Genomic DNA, 16182 nt, shown 5'->3' on the forward strand with positions numbered 1-16182 from the left:
ATGTAGTGAAACGTGCGGGAATGCACTTCTAAATGGGCTGGGGAAATATTGATAGCAATGATCATTTAGGAAATACATCCATACTGACATCACTAAGGTATACGAGCGACCTGGGGATCCCGAAGTCTAATATTCCCGATTCCGAAATTCCTAATGTTCTTTGTTCTTTATATCATGGCCTAGGGATGTATTGTGCTTGAGCTATTGTCCAGAGGTACCTTTGCCCTTCTATACATACATAGGTACATACACAGCCTTGAAAATATTTGAATTATGATAACCGTGCCACTAGCATGGGCCCGTATCATGGATATATATTTCAGATAAAATGGCGTTTTTAATGATTACTCATTATACTCCTTGATTCACCTATACCAAAGAAGCACCCACATGGAAAATGACTGGACTACAAGTCCGCTGGAAATAATATCAAGCCTCAATTTCTTCTGTTGGGACATCTTCCAGGTCCTTGCCCACAATTGCATCTGCTACCTTCCATACCTGCAGTAGATTGTCCTCAGCGGCAGAACAGAGAACCCAGGGATCACTTAGGTTCCAGCTGAAGTCCGAGATACGGTTCGTGTGTCCACCGTGCATGAACAAACTAAAGAGCAAGGTCAGCGAATAATTCAAACATATTGTAAGAAGAAAAAGAAACGCGGTCACTTACAGCTCTGGAGGCCCATCTTGAGCATCCTCAGGGGTTTGCTCCTCGCCTGCCCGGCTGAGATCCCAGAACATAATCTTGCGGTCATAACTGGAACTTGCTAGGACTGACTCCTCGAATGGATGCCACGAGATAGATTGCACCGAATCGGTGTGGCCCTCTAGTGAGTGGAGCTTCGATTTTAGGTTACGGAGATCCCAGATACCGATAGTCTTGTCGGCAGAACCTGTGGCTAGAATCGTCTCGGAAGCCGGGTTGAAGGAAATGGAGTTGATGGCATCGCGGTGCTGGCCTTCAGCTGAAGCAGCCGCACGAGTGGAATCATCTTGGCGGGTATCAAGGATTTGAAGCGTGATGTCATCGGAGACGGTTCCGATGAGAGAGGAGTGGAGAGGATGGTGTTGAACGTCGTTGACGATTGAGGAGTGGTGCGTGAAAGTGCGGCTCGGTCGTACTGCCTTGTTACCCTTGGTGTATGTAGTAATGTCCCTGTGGTGAGCTTTATTAGTTGCTAGTCGCTAAACCTCGGGGTTTCATGTTGCGCCTGCTTACCAAAGTCGAACGGTCTTATCCTCACTGCCCGTTGCGAGGTGACCGGCCACATGAGGGTTCCAGCTAAGCCCGAAGCCTTCAGCTTCATGGCCTAGGAGCTCCATTTGAGGGTTCACTGTGCCAGTTGGCAAGCTGGGATGCTTAGAGCGATCCCAGATCATCACTCGGCCATCCGTGCACATTGTCGCAATGATATTCGGGTTCTGGGGCTGATACCGGGCCTTGTTGACCTCGCCCTTGTGATCGATCTTTTGCACAATGTTGAACTTGATTTCCATTTGAGGCTTCTTTGAACCCCCGCCATAGCCTCCAATCTCTCCCTTCTCTTCATCATAGTCTTCTGGGTTTGGCACATTAGGGTTTGGGAGTTGAACTTGGGCAATCTGAAGGTAATTCTGCGCGTCACCAGTGGTGTGTGTGCCGATGAGGAGACGGTGGGTTGAATAGGGCTTGTCTGGGACTCTGAAGATAGACTTGGTTAGGTTGACGATTGGACCAAGTAGGCATTCGGAGCATACTCTTGCTTATCTGGAAGCCACTGGGTTGTAAGAGTTGGCCATTCTAATGCTGTGCTCAGGATCATATCATAGAGGAAGGGCGCATTCTTCTTCCATGTTTTGTACTCTGTTCCCAATGAATACATATAATTAGATATAACGGTAATTGATAGAACCGGAGAGAGATTGAACAAAGCTACCTTCATTGATCGCCTTCTCATCGGCGTGTTCATGATCCTGATCCTGATCTAGGTCTTTCTCGTGCTCGTCACCAACACCTAGATCTTGATTAGATCGAGATTTTTAAGTAGTGCGCAAGGGTATGAACGCTCACCAGTATCGTCTTCATAGGAATCCATAGTTATGGGGGCAGTCTAGACCGAGCAATATATTGAAATCACGAGGCGACGGAACTCGGGTCACTTAGAAAGAATGTGTGAAGCAGACGGGTAGGCGGAAGGAAGCTACGCGCATCACCGCGTTAATGAGTGCTGGGAGACCTGTAATGGCACTAGTCCTAATTAGTAGGCGGTGAATGAGCTGCGTTGACTCTTCAATGTTCACATCGTGGGGACACTGGCTTCTTGCATCATAGACAACTGAAAAGCGTCAGTTTGGCTTTACTATATTTTTCTCTTGCGTATTTTACGTCTGTACCCCTACTTCTTTCGTTGGGTAATACTTTGCTGGCGCAGTATCTTGTCCAAGATTTCTTCATTGGATGATTTCACCTTTCGTCGCAAGTAACTCTATTTCAGTCCTTTACGAGCACCCTTCTACGATCTCTCAACTCTTACGATAAATAACCAACCCGATTCCTTTCTTGACAATTTTGTCGTCGATCTCACCCAATCTTCACTATGGGTGTCCCGAAATTCTTCCGATGGCTGAGTGAGCGGTATCCGTCAATCTCGATGTTGATCGCAGAGAGCCGCATACCTGAATTCGATAGCCTATACCTTGACATGAACGGCATTATTCACAACTGTACGCATAGTGATAGCGATTCCCCGACATTTCGCATGACGGAGGATCAAATGTTCATTGCTATCTTCAATTACATCGAACATCTATTCGGCAAGATCAAGCCTAAGAAGCTGTTCTATATGGCGGTAGATGGTGTTGCACCTCGTGCTAAGATGAATCAACAACGTGCACGTCGATTCCGAACGGCGCTCGATGCAGAGACTGCGAAGGAGAAGGCCATCCAGCAGGGCCTTGAGATGCCAAAGGAAGATGCCTTTGACAGCAATTGCATCACTCCAGGTACTGAGTTCATGCAGAAATTGACGAAACAACTCAAATACTTCATCAACAAGAAAATTTCGGAAGACACAGATTGGCAAGGCGTAGAAATTGTGCTCTCTGGCCATGAGGTTCCGGGAGAAGGCGAGCACAAGATTATGGAATACATTCGCTGCTCGAAAGCGCAGCCTGACTATGAATCCAACGTTCGCCATTGTCTTTACGGTTTGGATGCCGATCTGATCATGCTGGGTCTTCTCAGCCATGACCCTCACTTCTGCCTTCTTCGAGAGGAGGTGACGTTTGGCCGCCAAGTATCCAAGAAGCCCAAAGAACTGGAACATCAAAACTTTTATCTGTTGCATTTGAGCGTGGTTCGGGAGTATTTGGAATTAGAATTCCAAGAACTAAAAGAAGAAGGTGTTTTGGATTTCCCATTCGATATGGAGCGTGTCATCGATGATTTCATTCTCATGGCTTTTTTTGTTGGCAATGATTTCTTGCCCAACCTGCCAAACTTACATATCAACGAGGGTGCCCTTGCCCTTATGTTCAAGCTCTACAAGGAGGTGCTGCCAAAGATGGGCGGCTATATCAACGAGCAAGGTGTTATCAATGTGCAACGGTTGGGAATGCTTGTGACTGCACTTAGCGCAGTGGAATACCGATTCTTTGAGGCAGAAAACTCCGATGCCCAATGGATCAAATCAAGGAAAGACTCAAACATCGATTATTCGAACTCGCAACAGAAGAAAGAGCTTACGCTCACTCCTTCTCAGAAGGAGATCCTTAAGACGGTCAAGAAGTACGTTCTGAACCGGTCTGACAAGGCCTCTGAACCTCTTGACCTCCCTCCTACACTTCCAGCTCGTGACCGTACCTTCGTCGAACGGCTTGCGGATGACCTCCGGTTGTCTTGGTCTTCCATCGAAAATGAGAACGGTGATCGGTTCATGAGGCTCTCGTTGCCTCCAACCCAGGGTGATAGTGATGACGATGAAGAAGACGAGGAAGCCTCCATGGCTGTTCAGCGTATTGTTCGGAAATACGAGAAGGCGAAAGTCCAGGAGATGACGCCCGAGGAAGCGCAGAAGGCTGCGCAAGAAAAGTATGACGCTGAGTTCTTAGAGTGGAAAGATAAGTATTATCGGACCAAGTTCGGCTGGGGCCTCGACAACAAGGAAGAGATGAAGAAGTTGGCCCAAAACTATGTGCAAGGATTGCAATGGGTCTTGTTCTACTATTACCGTGGCATTGCATCGTGGCCTTGGTTCTTCCAGTACCACTATGCCCCTATGATCTCTGGTTAGTAGTACCAAAACCTAATTTTTTTTTTTTTGTATTGGGTTGATTGCTGACGGTGGAACAGATGTGAACGATGGCCTTGATGCAGACATGAATTTCAAATTAGGACAACCTTTCCGGCCGTTCGACCAGCTCATGGGTGTCTTGCCCGACCGCAGCAAGAAGATTGTGCCTACTGCATATTGGGACCTGATGACCTCGGCTGATTCCCCAATCTACGATTTCTACCCTCGCGACTTCGACCTTGATATGAATGGGAAAAAGATGGAATGGGAAGCGGTTGTCAAGATCCCATTCATCGATGAAAAACGGCTGTTATCTGCCCTCAAAACGAAAGAAAACCTACTTTCCGCGGACGAAAAAGCAAGAAACGACTTTGGAGCCTGTCTGAAATTCACATACTCCCCAGAGGTCAACTTCGTTTACCCCTCCTCAATGCCCGGTGTATTCCCGGATCTGCCTAACTGCCGTTGCATTGAAAATCTCTTTGACCTCCCCGTTATGGACGGTTTGGTGCCCTACGCTGGCTTAATGGACGGCGTGCACCTAGGTGAGGCAGCGCTTGCTGGCTTCCCTAGTATCAAGACACTCCCGCACCACGGTCAATTGGGTTTCCATGGCGTTTGCGTGTTCAATCAAGACAGCCGTAACGAGAGCCAGGTTATCACACTCCTTGATCCGGGAAGCCGGTCGAGCATTGAACTGGCTAAGACGAAGCTTGGGAAGCGTGTCCACGTGGGCTATCCCTTTTTGCAAGAAGCTCTTGTGATTCGCGTCTCTGACGAATTATTTGATTATGTTCTCCCCCCAGGAGAACAACACCCTTTAGCTATCCCCCATACTCCCCAGCAAATCGAGCAGTGGAAGAGGAAGGCCAACAAGATCGAGGGCACCTACAGCAAGCGTCTAGCAATTATCATTGGCGATGTCGAATCTTTGGTCCACATTCAACTTCTGAAGGGCATGAGCAAGACAGACGATGGAGCCACGATCAAGGAATTCGCTGATATACCTGGCCAAGAGACGGACTATGCTTTACAAGTTATTGTTGATAATGTGATCAATCCCGATCAACGTTTCATTGAGCGGGAGGCTCTCTCTATCCAAGAAGAATTCCCAGAAGGTTCTCGTGCCTTCTTCTTGGGTGATTTCAACTATGGAAGACCTGTGTATGTTAGCGGGCACGAAGACGGGAAGGTGAATGGATTGGTCGCGGCTGTGAAAGGTCGGGAGCCAGAATTTGGCCGAGACCGTGTTAGGGCATCTGAGCAACTTTGCCCCTACATGCCTTCGTACGCCGTTGCGCGCAGTCTTCGTCTCAATCCTTTGGTCCTGGCTAAGATCACATCTTCTTTTACTGTTGACATCGAAGGCCAACGTGCGAACCTTGGTCTTAACCTGAAGTTCCAGGCAAAGCAACAGAAGGTTCTTGGATACTCTCGTCGCGGAGAATCCGGCTGGGAATTTAGCCAGAAGGCAGTGGAACTGATTCAACAGTACATGATTAATTTCCCTGATTTCATTGCTGGCATCCAGCGCAACCCTCAAAGCGACCGTTATTCTCCAACTGATTTCTATCCTGAGGAAATTGCCGCCCTCAAGATGAAGGAGATTAAAGATTGGCTTAAATCTATAGAAGCTAAGAACTTCGAGAGAGTACCCCTCGATGCTGAGCAGCTTGACTCGGATATTGTGATGCTGATTGAGCAGGATGCCGATACTCTCAATGCGTCCCTGCCAGATATGCAACCGAAAAAGGTTCGGGGTGTACCCCGAAGTGCCCTCCTTCGACCTGCAGATGTTGAACACCGTCTCGGAAACCAAACATTCAAGCTTGGAGATCGGGTTGTATATGCCCAAGATTCTGGTAAAGTGCCGATCGCTACTCGTGGCACTGTCGTCGGTCTCACCAGAACATCGCGAGCACTTCTGCTTGATGTTGTCTTTGATGTGTCGTTCATGAGCGGCACTACATTAGGTGGCCGATGCTCACCATTCCGTGGCCAAACTGTTCTGGCATCTTCCCTCCTCAACATTTCCAACCGACAACTTATCACCAGTTCCCGTGCTACGGCTAGCCAGCAAATCCAGCAGACACAGACTCCTTTGACGGTTGCCGGGTACGGCGCCCCTATGGGTCCTCACGGACAGGGACAACTGAAAAACGCACCTACCCCTGCTCCCCTGAGAGGCTCTTTCCGAGGGGCTGTCGCCGGACAGAGCAATGGAGTCGGGCGTGGAGGTCGCGGTGGCCTCAACAACGGACAACAAACCACCCTCCCCTTCCGCCCCCATACCAATGGTGGTGGTGTTCCCCGTGGTCCCCGTAACGGCCGGGGAGGTGCTCGAGGCGGATATGTTGCAATGGACAACAGTGACCCTAGTGAGGGTATTGTTGAAAACAACCCTGCCTTCCGTCCACAGAACTATTCTCACGTTCCACCGCCGCAAGGATTGGATCGAGGACGTGGCCGTGGTCGTGGTCGTGGTAATGGGTTCCGTGGCAGAGGAGGCCGTGGGCGAGGTGCGCCCCAGCCCAACCCCCAGTAAACGGTGAACGTGATCTTCGAGAGAGGGGGAAGAAGATATGATGGAACGAATGGATTTGAACCCTGTATGTATATGGACGCTTTAGATATCTGTGCCTGTCTAGGCGTTTATGCCTAGACAGTGCTTATATCTATTGAAGATGAATGTACGATGGAATTGAAACCAAAACTCGATTCTCGCATTTCCCAATCTTGAGATCTTTTAAAGATAAAGCAAGAAGCGCAATATGCTAGATAAATAAGTAGGGAATCGCGCATTGACCTTTGGTAGCCCTAAGAAACAACATTCTCCAAAAATCTCTGTAAAGTTTCACCCTCTGCTCAAAGTCCAATTGGCCTTTTCCGAAACAGCATCTCGGTACTCATGTTAGGAAGAATATGCTCCCCAACAACAAGATTAGCGGGTCTCTTCCCCCCCAGGTCTTTAACGAACTTGAACTCATAGTCCATGATGAGGCGACTCAAGATAGCCTTCAAAGTATTCGCGGCGAAGAACCGACCGGGGCACGCCTGGAGCCCAAACCCGAAATGCATGTTAACGTTGTTGATAGAAACGAAATGGGCGGAAGACTGCTTTTCGGCTTGCATCTTCCCATAGCCACCATTCGACATAGCGGGTACTGCAAGCTCAGGAGTCAGGACAAAGCGATCCCGAGGGTTATGACACCAGCGAAACCCATCGAAGGTTATCGGGTTTTTGATGAAAGCATGGTCTTTACTAATGGGACCGGCAGCGAAACAGATGTGTGTTTCTACTGGAAGAATGAGACCATCATGGAGCATGATGGGTTCTTTTACGATGCGATGGAAGTTTACTAGACAAGGCGGTTAAAGCACGGTATTGAATGACAACCCTGCCTCCGATTGATTATAGGGCGCAGCCATAAGAGAAGATTTGCACTCACATTCACCAGGCGGAGCGAACCGCTGGGACTCACGCAAGAAGCTGTCCAGACGGGACTGGTCCTTTAAGGCAGCTTGAGTCGCGTTATACCAGCCATCAGGTAGAGTCCGGCTCATTTCTTCCCGCAGGGGCTCAATGTACTCGGGTCTGGTAACTAGATCGTAGAGACAGTGGCACAAGGCCATGGTGCTGGTGTGCGTGATAGCCAGTGTTACCAAGAGCAGCATGTGATGTGCCAGGGTATCGGGTGTGAGGTGCTCATTCTTTTCCTCACTAAGATCCATCATCCACTGCAAGAAGTCGTCTGGCTTTGCGTAGTTCGGGTCTTTAGTCTGTTGTGCCAGCCTGCGCTCGTGGACCATCGGAATAAAGAGGTTTTTCGCGAAACGTAACTGTTTCTTCATCTTTCGGACGCTAGGGAGGAAGAGCGCTACGATGGGACGGAGGTATTTGGGAACTGGGCGAAGTAGGGTAATGGTGATCCCCACGTTCACGGCGTAGCTGCTTGCAATGCTGAGCCATTCTTCGTTTTCGCGGAGGACGTCGCCGGCCATCATGCGGGAAGTCGAGAGGGCAATTAGTCGGGTGAACATCTGGGATGGGTTGATTCGAATCCAGGTGTCTGTTTTCAGTCCCTCGCTGTCAGTATCCGAGTGTCCATCTATAAGGTTGATGCCACAAAGTAGCGTTCGCATATCTCACCTTCGCATCCTGGAAGAGCGGTATCGAATGCTCCTCGTAGCTCGTCGATGACTCCGGGGACGACCTGGGCTATTCGATATATATTATTTCTCTGGCCTTGCATGAGGTTGAAAACAAGAGAACCAAATGATTTTAGTACCTAGATTGGGCGTCAACTTTTTCCGTACGGTCATGGCAGGTAAAAGAGTATTGATGATGATGTTGGTATACTGGCCCAACGCGTTCTGTGAAGTAGTATATTAGCTCCAACCCCTCATCGTAACGTAGTACAAATAAGCTCATGGGATGATACTTCATATTGGGCATGTAGAGAGCTGAGTCTTTTAGAGGGAAGGTGTCTCAGTTCATCTTGATATTTCACTGGCAAGACGATGACTTCTCCATCACCGGTGAGCAGGCGAAACGGACTATCCTTGTACTAAAGGTTGCAAGCAGATATCAATAGAGCTGAACACTAAATCCAAGTATACTAATATAATGACCTTCTTGTATCCTTCACTGATCATCGAGGCAGCTTTGGGGTAGTAGATGAGTCGATTGATGAAATCTGGTAGATACTCATTATACCTGATGGTTGGGATATGCCTCAAACTGGAAGCTGGCGGCCGTCGAAGGAGATAGAGCACCACAACCAACACCCCAACGAGGGGCCAGAGGGGTAGGCCGGTCATGTTGAGGCTCACTGATGATGAATCCTTGCTTTTACGGCAGAAGAGGAAAGGTACTTAGATAAATGATTCTCCGGAGACTTGGATTGTCCGGGAGATTGGAAACCGGGAGATTAAGAAGATGGTTCGGTGGTAGGAAAGAGTAAAAAAGGTAGAGAGGGTGGCACAGGATACATTCGGATAGTATTAGAAGGTAAGACTTTTTATTTTAAAACAGGAGGGCGTTTGCTAAACGGCGAAGATGGACAAAGGGTCCGTTTGAGGTCTCAGAGAACGGGAACTTGGAGTATATTATTCACACAAGGCCGCAAAGCCTCTGTCTATTTCCCTTTTTAGTCTTTATACAAAACGCCTGGCTCAGATGCAAGTAGACATACACGAAGAAACTACATAGAAATCATTCAAAGCCAACCCAATCACCTTCTCCCTCGTCAGCATCGACCATCTGATCATCAGGAACCTCGGCATCCTCGGTTTCCATGGCCAATAAAGCACTGCTAGTTTTCTTGTTTCCGAGAACAGGCTTCGAGAGCAGGTAGTTGAGATCGTAAAGGTTCTTTTCTGTCAACCGCTTCAGATTTTCGCGGATATCATCGACGGCACGCTGGACGGCACGAAGCTCGGTTGCGAATGTACCTGTGTTATCCTTAAAGTAGCGACCATGGCTGCTGAACAAAGACTCAATCCACATGAGGTTGAACTCAAGATGGGGTGTTTCTTCGGCGGCATGTGCAACGAATCGGAGAAGGCGAGGTAAATAGACGGAGGGCACGGACCGAACCACATGGGGAATATCTGACGGAGGGATCGCTTCATATACGACACGGAGTAGCTTTTGTTCATTCAATCGGAAGGCCATGATAAGAGCTTTGAGGAAGGTGTTATCATCATCCACAGCGTTGGATGCAGCGGCTTCCTTGGCAGCATCTAGTGTGGCAATGATGCTTGACGGTGTGATTGTGATGTCCAGATCATAGGGATCAAAGATGAAGTCGGTATCCAAGCTGTAAACAAGGAGTCCTTCGGTCGAGGCGGCACAGAATGATCGTCCAGTCGGTGCGAAATCCACAGACGTCACGCGGACTTCTGGGCGTGTGGTGCGCGCACCGGCATCACCACGTTTCGCGCCAGGAAGAGTGGTATCAACACGATCTTCGTGATCAGAGGCTTCACCAGTCTCGTCAATAAGAGCACGGGGACCAGCTTCAGTCATATCACGACTGCTCAGGAACTCCTGAGTGCCATCGAGCGAGGTATTAACGGAGACGGTAAACTTCTTAATCAATGACCCTGTTCCAACATCATACAAGCAGATATACTTGCTGTTACCACCAGCCAGAATGCAGCTGCCGTCTGCGCTGTATGTGATTCGGTTGAAAGACTTGGTGCCTGCGGCATTAGCAGCAGTACGGCGTTCGGACACTTTGCGTCCTCCAGAGACGTCACGGCGACCGTCAACTCCTCCTTGCTGCACAGCATCTTCAACCGACCAGAAGGAAAGCTGACCGTCTAGGGTAGATGCGGCGACTTGTTGCCCGTCTGGGCGGAAAGCCACACTGAGAATGTCTGACATGAGCTGGAGAGGTTCGCTGGTTTGTGACCGGCCGAAGATGCTCCAAATGCGAACTGTGTGATCCCAACTTCCACTGACGAGGTGGTTGCCATCGGCAGCGAAAGCAAGACTAGAAACCGGACCCTCGTGGCCGGAGAGCTGGTCAAGCAATTGGCCAGTCTGCACGGACCATACGTGAATGTCGAAGGAGTCTGGTGAACCGGCACAGATCACTTCTCCACTAGGGTCCACGGCCAACGAGGAGAATGACAGTCGGGATGGCGCTGTGAAGGTTCGGAAGTTACGGTAGCGAATAAGATCCCATGCACGGATAGAACCGTCCAAGGATGCTGTGAACAACACATTTCCCTTCTTCGCAAACTGACATGCGGTCACTCCACTGGTGTGTTCTGTGAAAGTGACAATGCAGAAGCCTGACTTGACATCCCAAACCTTGATTTTACCGTCATCGGCGGCCGTAACAATTCTCTGACCGTCCGGTGAATATGCGAGGGCATTCATAGAATCAAGGTGCCCTTGTTGTTTGAGGATATATGACTCGGACTGCCATTCCCACACCAGCAGCTGACCGTGCTTGGACGATCCGAATGCTAGCCACTCGCCTGATTTGTTGATTGTGACAACATCGATGTTGCTCTGAGAGACACTAGAGGGGGATATGTTAGTCACCGTGAAAGGTAGGATAGGGTATCACAGATTGATGTACCTCAATTGATGGATCATATTGAACTCTGGCAGGTCGTAGAGCCCGAATAGACCGTTAGAAAATCCTACAACCAAGAGGTTTGTCGGCGCATGGAACGCAGCACAATTGACCTTAGCGTCGTTCTGCATGAAGAAATCCTTTTTAACGATCCTCCATCGGGCGTCGGAGATATCTTCCATTGTTTCCTCATCTTTTTTCGCAACATACTCCCAGCGGAAGAGTGCGCCATCTTGGCTGACAGTGTAAATCTATGAATAAAATTAGTATGATCTTTCCAGCTGAATCAATTTCTAGTGTGCACATACCACTTCTTGTGTCGCATTGAAATAAGCAGCCACCACACCCTGTCTGTGTCCGGCCAATGTGGTGGGCTCGAAACCTTCCTCCGGATCCATGCTCCATACTCGCGCGGTCAAATCCTTAGCAGCAGTGAGCAAGAAGCGCGAATCGCTAGACCACTCCACACTTTCGATGTTGTCAAAGTGGGCAGCAAGATCCCGGTGTAGAACGAAGGGCGCAAATTCAATTTCGCCATTAGTTTCGGTGCCGGGGGTAGAGGGTGTCTGCCAAATCTGCAGGCGTCTTCCTACGCCAACGGCGAAGTGTCGGCCGGACGGGGAGAACTTGAGTGCGGACACTCGTCCTTTGAAGGAAAAGTGGTGAATGGCGATGCGCCGGTGGAAATTGGTTAAAATTGCGCGACCATTTTCATCCACGGTTAAGAGAAGATTACCCTTAGGCGAAAGATCGAGACGGTCGATGTTTGTACGGTGGGAAAAAGGCAGGGTATAGGAAGTATTTCTATAAGAGCAATTGTGAGTAGGGTGGTTTTCAACTCAAACGAAGAGCCATGGGGCGACACATACTGTACGAGATCAAAGACCGAGACTCGATTGCCTACTGGCGAAAGCAAGCATGTGCCATCGGGAGTAAAGAGAAGATTTCCTTTGCGATATACCGTCCCCAAAAGGTTGGAGAACTAAAATTCAGGACATTAGTATCAAACTTGAAAGGCTAAACTTTCTGAAAATTTCATGCGATCAATAATCCAAACGCAGTACTTACCTTGAAGTCTGTCTTCATTTTGGCTGTCGGCGATCTCAAAGATCAAAAAATTAGAGATAATTCAACCAGCTACCGTGATAAGAGCCTTCGGATCATCCATGCCCCGAACCCGGACCCAATCAGTGCTAGCTCTTCACGCTAAGCCCAGATAGGCAAGGCGAGTGTATACTCCAGAAAACGAAAGGAGATTCAGGGGGAAGCAGCGACGGGCAGTTCGAGAGATCCGATTTCACATTCGTTCCTCCTTTTCCACTTTTTTCTCCTCAGGAGTCTACTGATCTTCTCTTCTCTATTCTGGTCTTATTCTACAGGGGCCTTCTTCTCCATCTTCTTTTTGTTGTGTTGATTCCCAATTGTTTTTAATCCCCCCCTATAACCCACCATGTCGACCTCAGAGACCGCCTCGCCCATTGGCATTGCCAACGTAAGCTCTTTGGAATGCCAGTGTCTACCTTGTGATATCTTGGAGCTAACTTGCTGTCTTTGATATAGCTTCCCAACCAGCGGTGTGTACCTTGGAGTGATCACAGTGGATACGTGGAAAGATTCTAATCAAGCTTGTATAGTCACAAGATTGTCGCGAAGCGGGGTGCAGCCTTCACTATTATGGTATGCTCCGCAGTCCAAGGGAAATAGTCCGCGCATGTCGAGCTAATGGTGTTTTCGATCAGGTTGCTGGAGAGTCAGGATTGGGAAAGACAACATTCATCAACACCCTCTTCTCTACCACCATTAAGAACTATGCCGATCACAAGCGCCGCCACCAGAAGCAGGTCGACCGAACCGTGGAGATTGAGATTACCAAGGCTGAGCTCGAGGAGAAGTTCTTCAAAGGTGCGACCCAAATACGGTCGGCGGAGGGCTTTCGACTTCCGTGTTTCGATAGCTGATAAGTTGTCGATTTTTTAGTCCGCCTTACCGTCATTGATACCCCTGGATTCGGAGACTACGTGAACAACCGTGATTCATGGCAACCCATTATCGAGTTCCTGGATGACCAGCACGAGTCGTACATGCTCCAGGAGCAGCAGCCCCGCCGAACCGACAAGATTGACATGCGTGTTCACGCATGCTTGTACTTCATCCGCCCCACTGGACACACCCTGAAGCCTCTCGATATCGAGGTGATGAAGCGCCTGAGCTCCCGTGTCAACCTGATCCCTGTGGTTGCCAAGGCTGACACCTTGAGCCACGCAGATCTTGTGCGCTACAAGGATAGAGTGAGTGGAACGAGTACACCGGGAGAGTCGAGTATCTCGACTAACAATTGATTAGATCCGCGCTGTGATTGAGGCCCAGGGAATCAAGATTTACACCCCGCCCGTGGAGGAGGACGACGAGCACGCTGCTTCCCACGCCCGCAGCCTCATGGCTGCCATGCCTTTCGCTGTCATTGGTTCCGAGAAGGACGTCAAGGCCAACGACGGTCGTGTCGTAAAGGGTCGTCAGTACTCTTGGGGTGTCGCCGAGGTGGAGAACGAGGACCACTGCGACTTCAAGAAGCTCCGCTCAATCCTGATCCGCACCCACATGCTCGACCTTATTCACACCACAGAAGAATCGCACTACGAGGCTTACCGTGCCCAGCAGATGGAGACCCGCAAGTTTGGCGAGGCCCGACCACGCAAACTCGACAACCCCAAGTTCAAGGAGGAAGAGGAGACTCTGCGCAAGCGCTTCACCGAGCAGGTCAAGGTCGAGGAGCAGCGTTTCCGCCAGTGGGAGCAGAAGCTCATCTCTGAGCGCGACCGCCTCAACAAGGACCTCGAGGCCACCCACGCAGCGTATGTTCCGAACTACTGTTTCAGTAAATCCATTGCTAACGGATCGCAGGATCAAATCCCTCGAGCAGGAGATCGAGGGCCTGCAGGGTCCTGGCACCCGCAGCCACGGACGTCGTTAAGATGTTGCAATTTTACCGGGTATCGACCCAAATCATTCAAAAGGGGAGTAGTCGAACCACGCTCTTGTTTTTTGTTCTCTTTTGAGTATCCTATGTCTTGTCGTTCGCGCTTGGAAGCACCTTTGTCTGGGGGCTTGGTTCGTTTTGTTTGTTATATCCATTTACCGCTGGTAGCTAGCGATGGTGTGTCTACAACCTTGATAATAACTTCTTCTGTATTCCGTATGAAATACAGAGTTAATTCTTGTGAGATCATAGATTCGAAGTAAATTAGTAATTCGTATTCGTTTTAGTTACCTAGTCCTCCAAGTGGGCTTGAAATTGAAGCTCCGAGGGTCCATCCCGCATTTCTCTAAACACCCCCAATTCCTTCCCTCCATCAACTCGACGGCCATGCCCCGGACAATATTCCCAACCAGGCCTATCCACACTCTTAAAACACATAATGGTAAGCTCCCAATATTCAAACGCTATCTCGCCTCCAAACCCCCTCCAAACCCCAAGCGCTAACATCCCTCCAGGCCCCGTCAATGCGGTAACCTTCTCAAGCTCCGGCGGCACCTACGTCCTCACAGGTTCCTCAGACCGAGCAGTACACCTTTCGCGCGCAGTTCCAAACAACTCCAATAATGCGACAGTAGTTGAGACCACGACTCCTATCCAAAAATATGAAGCGCATGGCTACTCCGTCCTGGACATCGCCGTCGCAGCCGACAACGCGCGCTTCGCCAGTGTAGGAGGCGATCGCCAAGTCTTCCTCTGGGATGTCGAACAAGGCATCACGACCAAACGCTGGTCAGGCCACAACAGCCGAGTTGAAGCCGTGCAATTTGCCGGCGATGGCGACTCCGTAGTAGTAACCGGTACACCCGAATCCCCCTCTTCTCTTCTCTTCCGGCATCCAACTAACATCCTCCCTCTCTCCCTAGGTAGCGCAGATACAACAATCAACCTCTGGGACACCCGGTCCACAGGCTACAAACCCATCCAAACGCTCACCGAAGCAACCGACACAGTCTCAACACTACACGTGCACATGGGGAGCTACTCAATAGCCAGCGGCAGCTACGACGGCCACGCACGGATCTACGATGTCCGCACAGGAAAGACGACCGTCGATGTCCTTGCGCACCCTGTGACAAGCGTGCGCTGCTCGTCCGACGGCAACGCGCTGCTGGCTTCGACGCTGGATGGGTATATTCGCTTGCTGGACCGGATGGATGGGAAACTACTTAATGCGTTTTCGGGGGAGAAGACCGTGGGCGGTCTTGGGAAGCCGCAACATTCATATCGGAATTCGGAGCTAAGAGTGCGCTCTGTGTTTGCGATGGGAGATGCGGTTGTGCTTAGTGGCAGTGAGCAGGGGGTGGATGGTGGTGGGGCGGCGGCGTTTGCTTGGGATGTTCTTAAAGGGGAGGTTATTGCTGCTGTGCCTGTTGGGGAGAAGGTTAAGGCTGTTAGCTGTGTGGCGTGGAATGAGGGGGTGGGGGATTGGGCTGCTGGGTGCTCTGATGGTAAGGACTGTGTTGTTTTGAAGGCTAGATTTTGGATATTTGTGCTGACTGTTGTTTTCAAGGTACCGTCAGAGTCTACGGATGAAATTGGGTCCTTTGTTCCAGGTGTCTGAGACAAGGCTATCATGACGGGGCGAATTCCTCCCCTCATGTTGACGTCCAATATCGTGGTTCTTAAAACTACTATACGCTATATTGTGGCACCGCTATCAGAACAAGGATAGGAGACGGAATCCTGTATAGACTAGTGGTGTCTGTGGTGGCCTTTCGATCCTCTAACAATTTCCGTTCGACGTGAGACTTCGATTCTCTTGACGACAGACATATCTCAC

At 49.7% G+C, this 16182-nt stretch overlaps 6 protein-coding genes across 6 annotated transcripts; 3 read left to right on the top strand and 3 right to left on the bottom strand.

The window, feature by feature from the left end:
* Positions 1-429: 429 nt before the first annotated feature.
* Positions 430-2075, bottom strand: N7479_005326 (WD repeat RBAP46/RBAP48/MSI1 family protein; the record flags this gene model as incomplete). Its single annotated transcript, XM_057253023.1, has 6 exons — positions 430-604; positions 671-1156; positions 1220-1681; positions 1738-1843; positions 1917-1994; positions 2051-2075. The coding sequence occupies 6 exons, from the start codon at positions 2073-2075 to the stop codon at positions 430-432; spliced, it is 1332 nt and encodes a 443-aa protein (XP_057106885.1).
* A 501-nt stretch (positions 2076-2576) lies between these two features.
* On the top strand, positions 2577-6816 carry N7479_005327 (chromatin-binding exonuclease XRN1; the record flags this gene model as incomplete). Its single annotated transcript, XM_057253024.1, has 2 exons — positions 2577-4266; positions 4331-6816. The coding sequence occupies 2 exons, from the start codon at positions 2577-2579 to the stop codon at positions 6814-6816; spliced, it is 4176 nt and encodes a 1391-aa protein (XP_057106886.1).
* A 320-nt stretch (positions 6817-7136) lies between these two features.
* On the bottom strand, positions 7137-9092 carry N7479_005328 (cytochrome P450; the record flags this gene model as incomplete). The annotated part of the gene is made up of 6 exons (XM_057253025.1): positions 7137-7630; positions 7721-8380; positions 8422-8490; positions 8561-8645; positions 8714-8839; positions 8892-9092. The coding sequence occupies 6 exons, from the start codon at positions 9090-9092 to the stop codon at positions 7137-7139; spliced, it is 1635 nt and encodes a 544-aa protein (XP_057106887.1).
* A 394-nt stretch (positions 9093-9486) lies between these two features.
* N7479_005329 (snoRNA-binding rRNA-processing protein PWP2) lies at positions 9487-12463 on the bottom strand (the record flags this gene model as incomplete). Its single annotated transcript, XM_057253026.1, has 5 exons — positions 12434-12463; positions 12235-12347; positions 11674-12169; positions 11369-11616; positions 9487-11308 (listed from the first exon to the last, which is right to left on the bottom strand). Exons 1-5 carry the CDS (start codon positions 12449-12451, stop codon positions 9487-9489), a joined length of 2697 nt encoding a protein of 898 aa, XP_057106888.1. The 5' UTR covers positions 12452-12463.
* A 352-nt stretch (positions 12464-12815) lies between these two features.
* On the top strand, positions 12816-14336 carry aspC (septin CDC12; the record flags this gene model as incomplete). Its single annotated transcript, XM_057253027.1, has 7 exons — positions 12816-12857; positions 12926-12939; positions 13000-13042; positions 13105-13267; positions 13343-13653; positions 13709-14217; positions 14267-14336. The coding sequence occupies 7 exons, from the start codon at positions 12816-12818 to the stop codon at positions 14334-14336; spliced, it is 1152 nt and encodes a 383-aa protein (XP_057106889.1).
* Positions 14337-14729: 393 nt separating this feature from the next.
* Positions 14730-15963, top strand: N7479_005331 (uncharacterized protein; the record flags this gene model as incomplete). The annotated part of the gene is made up of 2 exons (XM_057253028.1): positions 14730-14784; positions 14858-15963. 2 exons carry the CDS (start codon positions 14730-14732, stop codon positions 15961-15963), a joined length of 1161 nt encoding a protein of 386 aa, XP_057106890.1.
* Positions 15964-16182: the final 219 nt, after the last annotated feature.

Source organism: Penicillium vulpinum (assembly GCF_028829585.1).
Source record: "Penicillium vulpinum strain IBT 29486 chromosome Unknown utg000003l_segment0_segment0, whole genome shotgun sequence".
Taxonomy (NCBI): Eukaryota; Fungi; Ascomycota; class Eurotiomycetes; order Eurotiales; family Aspergillaceae; genus Penicillium; species Penicillium vulpinum.